Source organism: Pelodiscus sinensis, chromosome 4 (genome assembly GCF_049634645.1).
Source record: "Pelodiscus sinensis isolate JC-2024 chromosome 4, ASM4963464v1, whole genome shotgun sequence".
Classification (NCBI taxonomy): Eukaryota; Metazoa; Chordata; order Testudines; family Trionychidae; genus Pelodiscus; species Pelodiscus sinensis.
In genome coordinates this window covers 52778475-52796359 of record NC_134714.1, presented here as the reverse complement: position 1 = coordinate 52796359, position 17885 = coordinate 52778475, and the positions used below count along the sequence as shown (strand labels likewise).

Below are 17885 nucleotides of genomic sequence, written 5' to 3'. Positions count from 1 at the left end.
ACAGCGCTGGGGTAAGCAAAGTAGTGCCTCCCCTGTACCAGCACCACCACCATTGCCTTCGCATCCCTCACTCCTCCCTCCCCGGCCCCTGCACCGACCTCTCGCCTCCCAGCCTGAAAAAGGTAGAAGCAAACTTTAATCGCGTGGAAAACACGGAGGCAATAAAACTAACACGATCCCATACAGTGGGCTGGGGAGAGGCTGGTTTTAAGAGGAGGGGAGCGTGGGGCGGCAGAGGCATGAGAACGGTGCGCTTCCGCGGCGATGCGCCCTTCCCTGCGATCCCTGCGCGGTTCGGGGGCTCGGCGGTGCTGGGGAGAGGGGGGACAGGAGGAGGAGGAGAGGGAAGGGGTTAGGGAAGAGGAGAAGGGGAGTCCTGATTGGCTGGCGGCGGGAGAGACGCTCCTGCACGCCGAGTGCTCTGATTGGGCGGCCGGTGGAAAAGGTTAAACCAAAAATTTTTTTACAGCCCTAGCGTGCGTCTGTAGCTCTGAAATTAATTGTGGCCAACGCTGCCTCTATCGCTGCCTCTGCCGCTCTCCGCCGCCGACCCGCCCGGCTGCCGCTGTCCCCCCCGGGCTCTGGTGGAAGCGGGGGGACCGGGCAGCATGCAGTAGTCGGCGCGGGGCTGGCCGCCTGCTCCCTGTCTCTGAGCGGGCGTTGGGTTTGGTTTTTCTCCCTTCTGGTCCCTGCCTGGCGGCGCCCGTCCTTGCTACATGCCGTGCCAGCGCCGGAGCCTGCGGTCCAACTGCCCTGCTGCTGCTCCCGTCGGGGGTGCTGCCGCCTCGCTGCCCAGCGCTGCCACCGCCGCCCCGTGCGCTGCTCCCGGGGCCGCCGCCACTTTCCCCCCCGGGCTAGCGTGTGATGTTGGACATGGGAGATAGGAAGGAAGTGAAAATGCTGCCGAAATCCTCCTTTAGCATAAACAGCCTGGTGCCCGAAGCCGTCCAGAGCGACAACAACCACAGCCACCACCACAACAGCCACCACCCCCACCACCACCACCATCACCACCACCACCACCACCATCCGCAGCAGCAGCAGCCCCAGCGGGCTGCCCCGGCCGAGGAGGAGGAAGAGGAGAAGAACCAGCTGCTCCTGCAGCCCCCCGTGGTGGCGGCGGCCGCGGCGGCCACCACCTCCGGCACCTTGGAAGTGGCCAAGGACACCCTGCCGGGCAAGGGGGAGCCGGGCTCGGGCGCGGAGCTGGAGGAGAAGGAAAAGGCGGCGGCGGCGGACGAGAAGAAGGGGGCGGCGGACGGGGGCAAGGAAGGGGAGAGCGGGAAGGAAGGGGAGAAGAAGAACGGCAAGTACGAGAAGCCCCCGTTCAGCTACAACGCGCTGATCATGATGGCCATCCGGCAGAGCCCGGAGAAGCGCCTCACCCTCAACGGCATCTACGAGTTCATCATGAAGAACTTCCCCTACTACCGGGAGAACAAGCAGGGCTGGCAGAACTCCATCCGCCACAACCTCTCCCTCAACAAGTGCTTCGTCAAGGTGCCCCGCCACTACGACGACCCGGGCAAAGGGAACTACTGGATGTTGGACCCTTCCAGCGACGACGTCTTCATCGGGGGGACCACGGGCAAGCTCCGCCGGAGGTCCACCACCTCCCGGGCCAAGCTGGCTTTCAAGCGGGGCGCTCGGCTCACCTCCACCGGACTGACATTCATGGATAGGGCTGGATCTTTGTATTGGCCTATGTCCCCTTTCCTCTCCCTGCACCACCCCCGGGCCAGCAGCACTTTGAGTTACAATGGGACCACGTCCGCCTACCCCAGCCACCCCATGCCCTACAGTTCAGTGTTGACTCAAAACTCTTTGGGAAACAACCACTCCTTTTCCACGTCTAATGGGTTAAGTGTTGATAGACTAGTCAATGGAGAGATACCTTATGCCACTCATCACCTCACAGCAGCAGCTCTGGCCGCTTCAGTGCCATGTGGCTTGTCAGTCCCCTGCTCTGGCACCTATTCCCTAAACCCTTGCTCTGTAAACCTTCTAGCAGGACAGACGAGTTACTTTTTCCCCCATGTTCCTCACCCTTCAATGACTTCTCAAAGCAGCACTTCAATGACGGCCAGGGCAGCCTCCTCCTCCACGTCTCCACAGGCGCCCTCCACTCTCCCTTGTGAGTCCTTAAGACCTTCTTTGCCAAGTTTTACAACAGGACTTTCCGGGGGACTTTCTGATTATTTCACACATCAGAATCAGGGGTCTTCTTCAAACCCTTTAATACATTAACATCCATGGGACCAGACTGTAAGTGAACATTTTACACACATTTGCATTGTAAATGATAATTAAAAGAAAAACATCCAGGTATTTTTTATTAAGTCCCGCATTTTCTGTACGTTTGTTCAGTCTTTAGGGTTGTTTATTATTCCAACAAGGTGAGGAATGTCAGCCAGGTGCAATGTGGGGAGATGACATTGTAGACTATGAAGTTTGGAAGTCAAAATTATAGTAGATTGTGTATCTAAATAGTGACTGCTTTTGCAATTTTTATTCAAACATGACAAGTCTATAACTAAAAGCCTCCAGATTTTCCATGTTTGCAGTATTATAAGTTATCATGGATATGTGGGTGGACGCAGACCTTGAAAAAAATACTAAATTTATTAAAACAATGAAAAGATTAAAATGTAATTTGTATTTAAGCGGAAGTAATAGTAAACGATGCCCAAGAACTACATTTTGGCCATTTATTATTTTGTCCTTTTCTTTAATGAGATGGATTTTTGATTTTTGTTTACTTTTAGACCAAAGATTGGGTTTTAGAAAATGCACTCCGTGTACGAAGTAATTTAAAACAACAACAAAAACAACATTGTTTCAGTTTGCAGCACTGCCCGTTCCAATGAATCAGAAGGGGACAAAATTAATGATTGCCTTCAGTTTGTGTTGTGTATATTTTGATGTATGTGGTCACTAACAGGTCACCTTTATTTTTTTCTAAATGTAGTGAAATGTTAATACCTATTGTACTTATAGGTAAACCTTGCAAATATGTAACCTGTGTTGCGCAAATGCCGCATAAATTTGAGTGATTGTTAATGTCGTCTTAAAATTTCTTGATTGTGATACTGTGGTCATATGCCCGTGTTTGTCACTTACAAAAAATGTTTACTATGAAGACACAGAAATAAAAATAGGCTAAATTCATATATACTTGATAGTTTTTGTCTCTTTTATTAAATAGAATTAATATTCCAAAGGCATTAAAGCTACAGGGAATTCAAAGTGCTAGCTAGGTAGGCCCCCATTTTTCACATGCTCCTATTTTCTTAATTCACCTTGTCTTTTGCAATCTATATTATATATTTTTAAGGAGCAGTCTACCTAATCAAAAGCTAAGACCATTTAATTTTTTATCAGAATTCTCCATTGACTTCAATGGAGAAGTCTATTTAAAAACTGGTAGTGTGATTTGTCCCCGGTTACTATACTATGTATTAAATTAAAGGTGTCATAGACGGTACAGTTTAAACTCATGTAATATATAATTGTATGAAAGAGATAATTTAAATATACATATCTGTGATACTTTGTGTTAATTTTTAAACCTAATTCAAGGAAAAACTTCTTCTGAAAGGGTTAATTTTGTTTAAAAGTCCATTGAGGACATATAAATGACTTACATGTCTATATATTTTTGTATATGGCATTTAATTTCCGCATTTGGCTTATGTATGGCTAGATATAGCTAGGTATAATACGTGTGTATATAAATATATAAAACCACAGTCTTTTCCCTTTAAACAAAAGTCAGGTCAGGAAGTATATACACTTTTAATGCTGCAAACACTTTTGTTTAAAATATTTGTAAAGGTGTCCATAGCTATTAGTCAGCATTTACTAGTCCTGTGGCTGTTCCCTCCCCTTCCAGCGCGATGAAAAAGTCTAATAAAGACGTGCTGAAGTTGCAGCATGTTACAATTAAAGGTATTGCTGAAGTGGTCACATGATGCGATGGATTGCATACCCGTTTAAGATTTTCAAAAAATAATTCTGAGTTTAAATTTGAAGCACCAAAATGAATCTTTTTCACATGCTGCCCTCCAGCGATAAATACGTAATGAAGCCCACCAGCCTATAAAAAGCATACGTACGTAAGTATCTTTCATTTGCTGGAGGATTGATCCTTTTGCTAGAAGGGGGCAGTGCTATTATCTGATGCGGGACTTCATCCTGAAAAGAATCAGTTTCTTGTCGAATTTAAGAAATCCCATGAAAGCCGCAACTCTTGCAAATAATTAGAAAACTTGTGCAAAAAGGTTTACTAACTAATTGGATCCCGCAGTGAGTCCGTGGAAGACAAGTTGTTCATTTGTTACAATTGTATAGTCTGAAATGTGTTCTGCAGTAATGCAATAAGCCGGCTACTTCTCACAATAGACCCAATGAAAAATAATCTCTATCCCGGAGATGTTATCGGCAAACACTTTAAAGAGTTGATCTTAAAAGGATTGTGTGGAGGGGGAGGGGGGCATAAGGGAAAGGGGCAACAGCAAATCTAAATTCTTGAAAACAGATTATTGACGACACTGGGACAGAGAAAAAAAGATCTTCTGAAAATAAGAATTAAACTAAACAGATTCGAGCAAATCTGCAGGGAAGAGAAAGGAGTGAAAGGTTAAGGAGAAGATGGGACACATATGGGGGAGAGGGAGATAAATCACTGATGTTCTTGGCTTCCCTTCTAAATCAGATGAATCATAACAGTAAGGAAAAGGTTGCTTTGTTTTAAGTAGCAAGGGATGATATCACTTTGAAGGATCCCCGCCTCCAAATTCTTCACTCTATTGCAATTTAAATTCGTGCCTCAAAAATAATTGATCGCGACAACTAAAAACAAAAAGACCTCTAAATAAATCTGAAACAGCACTTGATGAGAAAAAAAATCTGCGAGTTTAAACGGTTAAAAAATGGAGTTTCTATTCTGTATATTTTTACCTAAGGAAATTAGAAGAATGGAATCTGCTGCAGCTGACAAAGGACAATGATTTATTATTTAACACTTGCAATTGGTTGCATATTGTGGGAAATTCAATAGCGCGTTTTAGGGTGTTATTCCATTTACATTTTTCCTCGGAAAACGCGGATAATATATTGAGGACTGAAATTGTTTGAAAGCCTAATCCCCACGTCCATATCTTTGTGGATTAATAAGCATTAATTAGGTAAAGGTAATGGACAATCATTCTAAGAAAAGGTTGTAAAACGGTATTTTTAGATATGCTTCCAAAAGGCAAGGTTTATATAAGCACTCATTCTTAATGCTTTACTTAAGCTTCAGTGATAAGCTGTTGCCTAAGCAATTCAGATGTTACTGACTTTTTCTCTTCGCATTGAAGCGGGACAGAGGAACATGTTTGATTTTGTCGTTTACTCAAGTTACCTTATAAATATTACCTGAGATGAAAATGTACCTGGAAGGAAAAGTGCTAAAGTAGGAATATAGTGGAACAGGCCTGTCAAGGCCCAAAATGTGTCTTGCATTTACCTCCCACCGACGCAACAAGTTAAACCTTTTGTTCCTTCAAGATGTCTTTTCACACATACATATGACAATATGGTATGGAATGTAAAGCACTTTTTTTATCCTTCAACTAAATAATGATGTGATCTGATATTATTTTCATAAACTTTTGACGTGTGAACATCTGAAGTCGAACTTTTAAGAACTTTTACTGATTTTTAAAGTTATTTATCACTTGTCAACCCATAATAGGGGCCTTTGCTAGCGTTTAAATTTATACAGTTTATGGACTTTTTTAGAAGTTATTGGTATTTTTTCTGATTCGTGTTTGGTATTATTGCACTTGTCGGTATAGTTCATATTAAAGAAAATTCCGACTGTATTTAAAAAAAAATTGCCCTAGGAGGAAAAATGAGAGTTAATGAGCCAATGATGTGAGTAGAAAACACAGTTCAACTGTCCAATGGGACAGTAAACAAATGTCGTCGTGTAATATCTATATTTTCTATAAAATATTTTATATTTCTCTAATATATGTATTTATAGACTATATACTGGATTTAGTAAAATCCTAAGTGTTATGTAGGATACATTTGAACCAAAATCATTTACATTATAATAAGCGATCATATCTACTCTTAATATGACGATTATTTGGATGAATCCTTTAAAAACATCTAACCCCTGTAAAAACTCTGGTGGGAGTGTATTGTGCTCATTGTGACCTCTTCTGCATGATTATTAAGGTTTATGTCGGAAAGTATTCAGATGGGGATTTTCTTCTTCTTCTCACCGCCCGTTATGCGATTAGACCCAGGCGTCATTTACTCACCCCTTCCTCAGGCAAATTTCATTGAATTTCAGTTACTCCATAGCTGAACTCAATGAGCATTTTGCCTTGCTAAAGAGTCAGTGTTGAATAAGACCCATTGGGTAGGTTTTTTGTTGTTCCTATTATTTTATTGGCCACAATATTTTCCTAAGGACAGAAGAAGCTATAGATGTATATATTTAATTGTATATTCCTATATGAGCATAGAATTAACCATACCGAAACTAAGAGACACTCTTATTTATCTCCTTTTATATAAGCTGCTATATGTACACGGAGTTGTGTGTGTATATATATTCTCTCTCTATATATATACTTAGAATGTATAATATACACACATATTACAATTTATTATTTTATATATGATTTATATATAATACATTATTATATATAAATTTATATATATAGTATATAATTTCCCACAGTATCGGCTGGGCAGATTTGTATGTCCAATGCTCTTGTTTTGAAGAACGTTTTCCTGTGGTGAAGGTGCCAGGGTAAACGGGTCATAAAGTGGTGGAGAACTGGGTTAGCAAGAGGTGAAGGTGAAGATCATTAGAGGTTTTAAGGCTGGCTGTGGCTGTACTGCTGGGATTGTGTGGCTGTGCCCAGAGGGCGGAGTTCCTGCATATTCCTACCTCACCGGAGAACCTGCCCTCAACGCCACTGCAGTTTATTCTAGACAGATGGGACCCTCCGGAAAGAAAACCTGTCCAGCAATCTCAGCAAGCCTCCCCCCCCAGCAGGATAGGTGAAGTAAAAGAAAACCTTCACTACTTCTCCCTAGAGGCAGAACCCTGTGATGCGAATTAAAATACATGTCAGACTTGTGTCTACACATACTGTTTTCCACTGCCCATAAAATAACCAGATCGTCCACATGCCTGAAGCACAGCTTAAAAACTCTGAACTGCTTATCCCCAAAATTAGGGTTTTTCCCCTCTCCTCTCCCAAGTTATTTGATTTTAATCAGGTAAGTTGCACATTTCTTCATTATTTTCAAAAATTCTGCCGGTCAATCTGTGAGTTGATTTTTAACATTATTTCTTTTTCTAGCTAAGAGGACTAAAGCCAAGGAAGTGACACGTGTGCGATGTTTTCTTTGGTTTTTAAAGACTCTGTGCAGAACTACCTGTACCTGCTGCAGGGAAAGAAAGGACGCCAGGCTGGTTGCGATACTTTTTCGTGCCGACTTGGTGAGTGTACATTTTATTCCTCAGCAATAAGTACACGTAGAGCTGGGACGTGATTTACCTCTTCGATCTCGTTGTGAAGTGGAAGTATTCTTTAGGATGAGCTGTGTAATACGTGCTTTGCTCTTCTAGGGTTAAAGCTGCTAGTGAATCGAAGTCTTAGTAACAGATGCCGTTTGGGGGTGGAGGGATGTTGGGGGAATGGGAGTGGACTTTGTTTCTAAAAAATAAAAAAGCCCCCAATTTCACTTTTAGATTTTAAAAAATGGGAGTGGGGTTTTCGATGGGTTTATGCATTTCGGGTCGTGTGTAAATATTGCTAAGTTTCCTAAACGCGCAGGAAAAGTTAAAAGGATGGAGGCTTTTTAAAGAATGTATATAAAGCGAACATCGCCTGTGCTCTGGATAGAGCAGCAGGCAAACGCTTCCCCCCAGGAATGGCAAATGAATCACTTGACAATTTCAAGCTCCACTCTAGAGTTTGTGGGGGGTTTGTTTTTATTTTATAATAGATTAAGGCATTTCTGCTCGTCCTCCCACCTTCCAACATGCTGCGCTCCTGCGTGCCAGAGATATCGGGAATTTAATATACTTAGGCGCTCTACTTTGTGAAATGAGAGGGTGGTGACAGTATTGTTCTGCTCGATCTATTGATTTGCCAGACTTGATCACATCTCTGCAGGGGAGGGGGGCGAGCCTGCTTCTAAACTGACTGTAGTTCTGGTTCTTATGTCTTCGAAAAGGTGTGGGGAGAGGGAGGAGAAAGGACAATGCATGGTGTTCAACTCTGCTAATGATTTTAATTCCCTTGTTCCGCAATTTGTAATCTCATGAAAATAATTAATTTTTAATACACCAATTTAAGTCACCAAAACGCAGTGAGATAAGACACCTGCTGAAGGTAATCAGAGCAAATGGTAATGAAGTTGTGCGGGGTGGCTCTCTCGATTCACACTGCAGGAAATGGGAACAGTGTACAGTTTATTTTCCGCCATATACAAAGAATGAAGTAGCCTTAAAGAGAGTTGACAAATTGTTTACATACAGTTCCCTCCTCTCCTCCCCCAGAAACCTACCTATGGATTAAATTGGTTCGTACTGAGTAAGGATAAATAGAGTGTTTGTCGATTTCTATAAACATGTGTTTGTATATATGTAAATCTTCTATCAATAAGACTCTCGCTCACTGTAGCTCTCTCGTCTCGTACATCCAGTGCATAGGTGCTGCCAGAAAGACTGCAGTAAGGATAGTCGCAGAGGCTTAGATCGAAATGTATATAGATCTTGGGGCTGCGGACAGGCTACGCTTACCTCAAATACAATATAAGCTGAGTCTGCAGTGTCTAGGAGCTGCTCTCAAAGCAGCAAGGTGAGGGCGCTCTTGTCAAACAGGAGAGCTGGAGTTACTCGCTTGTCACACACATGCAGGTTCGATTTTCGGGTGCCAGGGAAAAGGACTCTGTAGAGCAAAGCCATTTTTGAAAAAAAAAAAAGTCGATCTTTCGTGTTTACTCAGTGCCTGTTTCAGATCTCAGCACTTTATCTGCCAGTTGAGAAAGCTGTGTTTTCCCTGTGGTAGACATAAAAAAAAGACTTCTGCCCGTTTCCCTCTCCTGTTCGTCACCAATTTGGCAATGTCTCCTACGGTAATTCGGCTGGTCTGCTTTTCAGGCAGTTTACATTTGTCTAACGATACATTCCGTACGCTGAACGCAGCTGGGCACTGTCCGTGTTGTATTTTTCTTGTCTGAGCGGACAACAATATGGGAACAATGTCTTAAAGTATAAAACCCAACCAACCTGCTTTTTTATCCCCTTTACAATAGCATTTAACAAAATGCAGCATACTGCGAATGCCTGTGAGCAAATCACCCCAATAAAACGCTGGAAATGTTGCAGCTAGATATCCAGCGTTTACATTTAACGAAAGGATTATCAAAAACATGTTAGTGGTGTAAACACAGTTACCTCCCCAAACCTATCAAATAGCATGGGGCGCAAAATATGTGTGTTATTAACCAGCGAGGGGAAGATAAACTAATAAAAGGTTTAATAGTAATTATGATTAATGCATTTATATGGATGAGTACCTGGGCACATTAAAATACTTAATGTAAGATTCCTCCTGTTTATGCTGAGCTGCTCTTAATTCTAAAGGAAAGATCTAAGTATTAATTTAGAATACTTAGTGAGGCTGAGAAAAATCGTGTATTTGTCATCTTGCGTTAAAATATTAGTCAATTACCCCGATAGGGTTAACTGCAAGTTGCTGCTTATTGTTAGAATAGGCATTTTTCATTCAAGCAAATCTGACTCATTCTGGTCAATGAGGCTTTGGGACTGCAAAGAAAACAGCTAGTTTTATTTTCTTTTACACTGCATTCAGTAGATGCCCTTTGCACGGTGATTTGAACATGTGAAAAGTGATGGGCTTTTCCTTCGGATCAGTGGAGCAGGAGTTGGTGGCGCTCAGTTTTTCGTGGGATCTCCTCTTGGAGATGAGTCGGGAAAGTCCAAGTCTATAGGCCAGACCTAGGCTAAACTCGTCGCTGTCTTCAACGGGCTAGGATTTCCACCCAGGAGTGATTTGATAGACAGTATTTAATGTTCAATTATTTGTTATATTCATTATGTGCAATGGGAAGTAAGATATCCCGAAACGGTCAAAAACTCGCGTGAAGGTCTCACATAAAACGGCACATTATTTTCTAGTGTATTCGACGAGGGGATCAAATCTTTTTTTTTAATTAACCGCATGTGACATAGTTAAGCCCCGCAGTTAACATTTTCGTTTTCCGAAGGGCTACAATATTTTTGAGAATGTAACACCAGTTAAATACCTCGGCTGTCCTTTTCCTCAATGATGTTATAGCAAGGATATTACCCTCCTTTTTCTCCCTAATCACAAGCACACCTAAACACACACACACATAGACACACCAAGAGACACACAGACACACAGACCAACCATACAGACAGGCGTGTCAGTTCCGCCAAGGAGACTCTTTAACTGAACATCAAGCCGAAACAATCATTTGCTGACAGATTATTAGATAGATCTGTTCAAGGGAATCAATACAGATCTGGTTAAATGTATCAGGTAATAACGAACATTTGTTCGTGCTATGTCTTGTAACTGATTTTCAAATGCTATAGCGATTAGTCAACCTAATGTTCTTCTGAATACCATATGTGTGCATCTTGAAAGAAGAATTTCAGTGACATGAAAAGGAAAAATTATATATATTTAGCAAACGATATGAATTCACAAGAAACACTTGTGGACCATATCAAAATCGCTTTGAGTTAAAGTGTTAAAAGATTTTTTTAAAGAAATACATTCCACTGATTTTAGGAAGTATAATCTTATTGTAAAGACTGAGGTACATTTCCAACATGAGCATTCTTAAATGAGCATTTATATTGTGGCAAAGTTGTCTACTTCCGGAAAATTTTTAAAGTTATTGTTTTTTGTCAGACAATTAATATAATTTATGGCCGAGAGGAAGGGCTGGCGTTATTAACAATATTTTTATGATTCAATCAGTGTAGCTAAATGTACTAATAATTAAGTATAGATAGTGCAGATTGCACGTTGGTACAGAAAAATCGATTGTCGCTTCACCAATAAGACAAGTGTTGGCTAACTTCCTATTGATTAGTGTGTTTATTTATCCAGAGGTTTAGGTATTTACTTACATATTTCAGGTTTTTTTTTCTTTTGGTCTCGTGATTATTATACCAGGTTGGTTTGAAAGAAAGAGTTTATACGATGAACACGCTTGACGGATCCATTCTTAGCAAATTTGATAGTGGATTATTGCAATCCAATAAATTTAACAACTTACTTATACATGCTTGCTTTCGCAGCAACTGGGAAACCATTTCAGATTAAAACCTCTTGTAGCATTCAAGGTTATTGCTTTGAAATAAAGATGAATTATGTGTAGATGCTTCAAAAAATCAAATAAATGGTTTGGGGGAACTGCAGACATTACACGGAATTATACTCTGGCTTCCTTCCCCACTCTCGCCCTTCCTTTGTATGGTCCTAGCAATAGAGTAGCCTCTGGAGTTTTCTAGCAGATAGAATTTCAGAATCTAAGGAAATATGCATATACAAAGCAGACATCGGATGATTTCAAAAAATCCGCGTTGAAATATCACAGTAGTAAATAACAGTAGCAAGATGCTTTAGACACCTTTGCGTCTTCATGTTTTAATATATTAAAAAGGTGTTACGGCTATTCATATGAACTCTCAATAATTGGATCATCACATATTGAAATGGATTTTCTTTAAAAAAATCCACATTTTGAATGAAGTAGCACCTTCTTTCAGGAGATACTATAATTGCTATAATTTTCTATAATTTAAGTATAATAATATTACAAACAACAATATTAATTTGCTCGAAAATGTCCATTCCGCTCCACAGTTTAGCAATAGCTGTAAAGAAGCAGTGTACGAACTTAGTCACCAAGGAAGGAATAATTCCTGTTGTAGTCATCAGATCATCATATTGAACAATGAGAAAGGAGCCAAAAAGTTAACAGTGAAGATAACTGTTGGAACAAATTAACAGGGGTCATGGTGGATTCTCCATCAATGGCAATTTTAAAATCAAGATTGGATTTTCACACACACACACACACACACACACACACACACACACACACACACACACACACACACACACACCATGGGCGGGGGAGGGGAGTTCTATGACCCGTGTTATACAGAAGGTCAGACTGGATGATCACAGTGGTCCTTTCTGGTCTCAGAATCGATGATTTTAGGACAGGAATGACTTGTCTATTTTGCATAGAAGGTGAATTCCTACTTTTCCAAAGCTGTGTTTCAACGTATCTACCCCCAAACTGCCATTAACATCTGTAGGTAATTTTCCTGTTTGTCACAAGAGTGTTTAAGGGTAGGCATTACAATATCAATACCGTTTTAAAGGTTGGAAAATGAAACCAATGTGGGATCCTTTGTTTATGATCCTGCCTAGCTGTCAAATCGCAATCTAAAAATATTAGTGCTTTTTGACTTTGAGCAACTGCTTTCTTGCAACTTGTAGATGTAAAATGCCAGAGCATCAGATGATCACACAGATAATCTCGCCTCCCCCCCCCCTCCTCTGGTATAGTTGACGGTATATTCTTGAATCTTATAGCGTTAAGGCTTTCCTGTGAATGAACTAGAAAACACTCGACAGGTCGTGAATAATCGTTTTAATGAGTGTGTAAAGTGTGCGACGGGGTGCACGGAGCTGTCGGGTTAAACAAACAACTAGTACCCTGACGAAATCTGATTGTTAAAGTGCAAAGTGGTGTCAGTCCAATTTCCATCCTAGTCCTAAAAACCACAGATCTAAGTCGCGGGAGTCCAATTTTCCCCATTAAAGAAAAATAACAATATTTTCTGAACGCGAGTGTGATCTTCTTTAACGCTAGTTCTTGCTGAACAAAAAGACCATTTGCAAGCCATAAAGGTAGCAAGGTTCTTGATTTTGTTTTGTTTTGTTTTGTGTTAAGGGCCAAGTTAACAAGTTTATTTTAGACATCTATTGTCTGATCGATGTGGTAAATATTTCCCCCTTTTTTGTTTGTTCACAGATCATTGGAGGTAAACATGGGGTTAAATGGATCTGAATAACTGAGGTGGGTAACATTGTATTGAATTTAAGATTATAGCTATTAACGTTTGCCAAGTGTCTACATTTCAGGCAGGGTTTCTAGTAAAGGAAGGTAGAGATACTGTGTTTGAGTAAGATGTTCAACCATAAACACTTTGTGAATACCCGTTATTCAAGTCATCAGTTTCCAGGAAAACAAATGTCAGTAAAATGTTATGCGAAAGGATAGAGACTAAAAGCTGTGGGGAAAATCTTGCAATTTTTATATGTATTAATATTAATTAATTATTTAATTAATTAATAACCGCCCGGCAACTCAGAGCATCAGATATTCCCAGGAAAAACTGAAGTTTATGTGGTTAGGCTGCTCAAAGTACTCCGTTTGCTTTTAAACGGGGCCCTTTTATTTATTCAGGAAAGTATCTCATTAAAATCATATGGAGTCTTATCTTTATTATTGATCATCACAATCCAATTTTATGGCTGCTAATGCCTTCAAAGTGGGTCCAGGTGGGCCAGATTCTGGAAATCCCACTGAAGTCAAGTTTTGGTTATAATGTAGAAATAACTTTTCAAAATGTGCCACCAGTTTTAAAATATCAAATGCAGGCCCAGTTCGCATGCAGAGGAATACGTAGAAGCTAATTCTTGAAAGCAACCCAAACGGAAAATCAAATCCGTTTTTAAATCCTAGTTTACACGTCTTTCTCTATTAGTTTTTGAATAATTAGGTTTGTACAGACCAAATATATGCATATTTTATCTCTATATATTTTGTAGGCAGATAAGTAAAGAGATGGGACCTGATCCTCTATCCAGTGATATCAATGGGATTTTTTCCTGTAATGTCAATGGGAGCAGGATCTGGCCGTTTTATCATTTTGTATGGACTTGCAGATGGCGCAGTCCCTAGCAAAATGACATTATTGTCCACGTGTTGATTCCAGCCTGATATTTCTATAGTTCGAGTTAAAATTCTTGAGGTATTTCGATAGGGTAATTTTATACCGAACTCGGGGATATTGTAGGTATTAAGGAAAGTATCGATTGTCTTCTTGCCCTAAACGCAATACAACTTATATTAGGAAGGTGCAATTGAAATCACAGTCAAAACGCCCATAGATTTCAATACCATGACGCCGCCCCCGGTTTCCAAGCATTTATAACTAATGCACCATATTATCATATAACAAAGGATTAAAGGAATTACATCTGAAAATATCCTCCACAGTGTGCTCTACTTCAGCAAACGCTGAGTTCCAGTGTTATGATGCCATCGAATGTTTTAAATACTTAGTTTACTCGGGCCACACTCCTGATGCAAGTCGCAAAAATCCAATCTCTCTGTGCATTGAAGGGACTTCTTTTTTCCCTGCGCACGCTTTGGGGTCAATGAGAGCTGGGGTTGAGAGATAAATTCAGGATCAAGCCAGAAGAGAAAAGGAAGATCAGAGAGAAACACTATTCCCAGAAAAACATGCCTGACACAGACAAACACAACATTCTCCTAGCCCTCATTTGATCTCGGACAAAGAACCGAGAACACACAATGTCTTCCTATGCTTGCTAAACATTTTCAGATGTTAACAGAAATGTTTTTAAATGTGTACTTTGTATAATGCTCACCTCCCAGTTCGTTCAATAGTTTAGGTAATAAATAAGGTTGTTTGTGAGTAACCTTTTAATAAGCAGTATGTCTCTACCATCCACAATATAGGTTCTATAGATTCTTGATTCAAATATACACAAACGATATGAGGTTGTGTGTGTTTGGGGATCTAATTCTTGGAAGAAATGCACTATCAAAACATTAATTATATTTGAAAGGGAACCGATTATTTGCTTGAGAAAGAATTACATCGTTAAATTTATATTGCACACATCTCTCCTCCTGTTTGCAAAGAGGGTTGCCATTGCAGATCTGCCTCAAATAATATACCCGAAAATGCAGGAAGGTGTATCACATTACAGTGGGAGCGAAATGGGAGATAGTCCATTTCCTTTACACACATCTTTAGGATGGTTGTTAAGGGAATGTTGAAATCACATGCAGTGGCAACGGGAACATGTTAAGAACATACATTCTTCTTTGCTACCGAAAACGGAGCGATTTTGTAACATACAGTCGCAGGGATGATTCTGGTTAGTTATTAAACACTGTGACTCACCGGGGTTTTGGCCTACAAATCCTGTTTATTTAAAAAATGCCATATTTGACATGAACATATTACTTAAGCTTGTAATTAAAACCTACCAACTGTGTGAATCATCGATGATAATTTTTAGATTGCAGTTTATTTACTGGTCTCTAAATGATTAATAAACCGATTAAACAGATTTCCTAATCTCGCTAAAGTTGTGCTGCGAATAGTAATGATGATGAAAACTCCTTTTGAATACTAGTTGTAGCAGGGACTCTTGGAACACAATCAATCTAGGTACATTTCGTTCTGGTCTTTTTCAAGTACTGTTCCACACCTCCTGCTTTTTCTAGTTCTTCCGCAGCGCCAGGACTGGTGGTCCCTGATGTGCTCGGTTCAGAGCCCTTCATTTTGATTCAGTGGCTGGATCCTTGAAGAACCTTCTCCTCTTTTGGGGTGACGGAAGAAGGCGATTTGTCCCTAAAAAGTATTAAGCAGTGAGGCCATGGGAGACTAGTTTAGCATCTGGGCCTCGGGAGACGGCTACTTTCCCCTTTCGGAGTGGCTCCCTGATCATCTTTCTTTGGCTACTGGAAAATGCTGGGGGGGGGGGGGGGTAGGAGGAGAGGGATGCGGAGCGCTCGCAAGAGGCGTGAGGCAGACGGAGGCATGCAGAGGGCACTGCTGTGTGGGGCTGTTTCTGGGCTGTGTTCTCTACCCTAGCAGGTATCTGTGGCGGAAGAAGGTGAGACGAGGAGGCGCGTCTGACAGCCAAGGAGGGGGAGCTGTCCGGAAGAAGGATACGAGATGAACGGAGCGCTGCGTGGTCACGGTGCAAGATCAGAACAGGACAGTGTGTTGGGGCCAATTTTTTTTTGTTCGCTTAAGCCACAGCGCACCAAAGATCGGGTTGGGGGAGCGGGATGGCGTTTGGGAGGGAGAGATCGGAGGAGCCGTCTGGAGCGTACACACGAGTCCATCGTCTCGAGTCTGCTTTTGTCAAACCTGCGAGTGTCTGGAAGATAAAGGCAAACAGGCCACTGGACCAGTCTGAGATTCGGCCTTGACATCTGGACCCGAACTGATTCCGAGGACAAAGAGAGTCAGTCCTAAAACCGCCAGGCAGGCAGCTGTCCGGGGTTAAGACAGGCTCTTTGTTAATTGCCTAGATAACGGCGAGAGGAAAGGCTGCGGCCGAACGCTCGGGGGAGGGGGCACAGGGGATCAAACGCCATCCGATTCCTTTGGTAACTCGGTACAAGTCTCAATTCCGCCGCAGTCCAGGAGGCTCTGAGGGTGGTGGGGAGGCTGGCGATGGAGGCGTTGTACCTTCCCGGCTTGCGCGTGACCCTGAGCTGTATTGCCCTGATTCCAATAAACACTTGCAAAGCGACTACACGAGCTCTTTGGTCCGCCAGAAAACACCCCCTCGAGCCCCCAATAAAACACCGTGGTCTAGCCCGAGCACCGCGCTGCTCCTTTCCAACCTCCCAGGAACCGCGCGCCCCCTGGCCCTGGCCCTGTAAACGCCGCCGCCTTTGCAGGAGTTACCAACACGAAGCTAAATTCTGGGGGAGTGTGCGCTGGGGGGAGGGGGCAGGGGAGGAAGGGGAGAAGGGTTGTGTTGTGTTGAACTGGGTTTGAACCTGCCCCCAGACCCGCATCTCTTCCTCTGTGGAAGTGGGTCTTACCCACGAAAGCTCACGATATTACAACTATGTATTTGGGAGTCTGTAAGGTGCCACAGGACTAGCCGCTGTGTTTAAAGTCCCAGACCAACACGGCTGCCCCCCAGAGACTTCTCTGATCCTGGGCAGTCAAGCTTCCAACCCCAGTTTTGGTCTGAAAACATATTCGCGAGAGCTCAGGGGAGACAGAGAGCTCCCTCCACTTTCCTGGAAATCTGTGGTACGCAGAGATTTGTATTACAGCCAGACTGTATGTGACTATGTATACAGTTTCGTTTGCTACCTAGCCACATCTCCACTTAAAGGGTAGAAATGCCTTGACATATAACTAATTACCCGGGACAGCAGCCAGCCTGGGGAAGGTGAATGTGAATGAATGTAGGGATCGAGCAATGTCCTGCAATAACCGATCATAACACCAATGAAACAAGTATGATTGGGTCATACCTACCATACTATCAGTGCTGACCCCAGCATGGAATGAGGGGCTACTGTTTAATGGTGAATTTTGTTTAAGCACTTTGCCAATAAATGGCCCATTGTTATTAACATAACGGGGCTGTTGGTTTTCTAACTATCGCATTTTAAACTATTACGCACCTATGATCGCTCAAGAGTAAAACTGAAGAAAAAGAGACTCAGTTATAAATAATAAATATAAAATACCTTATAGAAGAAAGTGGAGGTTAGCGGGGAGAGAGCTCTGTTTCAAAGGAAAAACAGAATAAACACCCCTAGAAGATGTACAATTGTCCCTGTTAAAATCATGATCGATCCTGGTTTTAGGTACAATCTGCGGGTACGTTATTTTTAAAAGGCCAGGACATAGATTTGTATATTTTTTGCTACAATTTTCTCGGGTAGTTATAATTGGGTTGATTTCCTCCTCGCCCTTCTTCTTAGTA

The 17885-nt window shown here is 41.9% G+C and overlaps 1 protein-coding gene and 1 non-coding gene across 2 annotated transcripts; both read left to right on the top strand.

Annotated features, from left to right (window-relative positions):
• The first annotated feature begins 451 nt into the window (after positions 1-451).
• Positions 452-3150, top strand: FOXG1 (forkhead box G1). The gene has a single exon (XM_075926999.1). It carries the CDS (start codon positions 865-867, stop codon positions 2245-2247), a length of 1383 nt encoding a protein of 460 aa, XP_075783114.1. The 5' UTR covers positions 452-864; the 3' UTR covers positions 2248-3150.
• A 3716-nt stretch (positions 3151-6866) lies between these two features.
• On the top strand, positions 6867-16678 carry LOC102459393 (uncharacterized). Its single transcript, XR_012903409.1, has 3 exons — positions 6867-7290; positions 7374-7513; positions 13132-16678. It is a non-coding gene; the product is annotated as an uncharacterized LOC102459393 (transcript).
• Positions 16679-17885: the final 1207 nt, after the last annotated feature.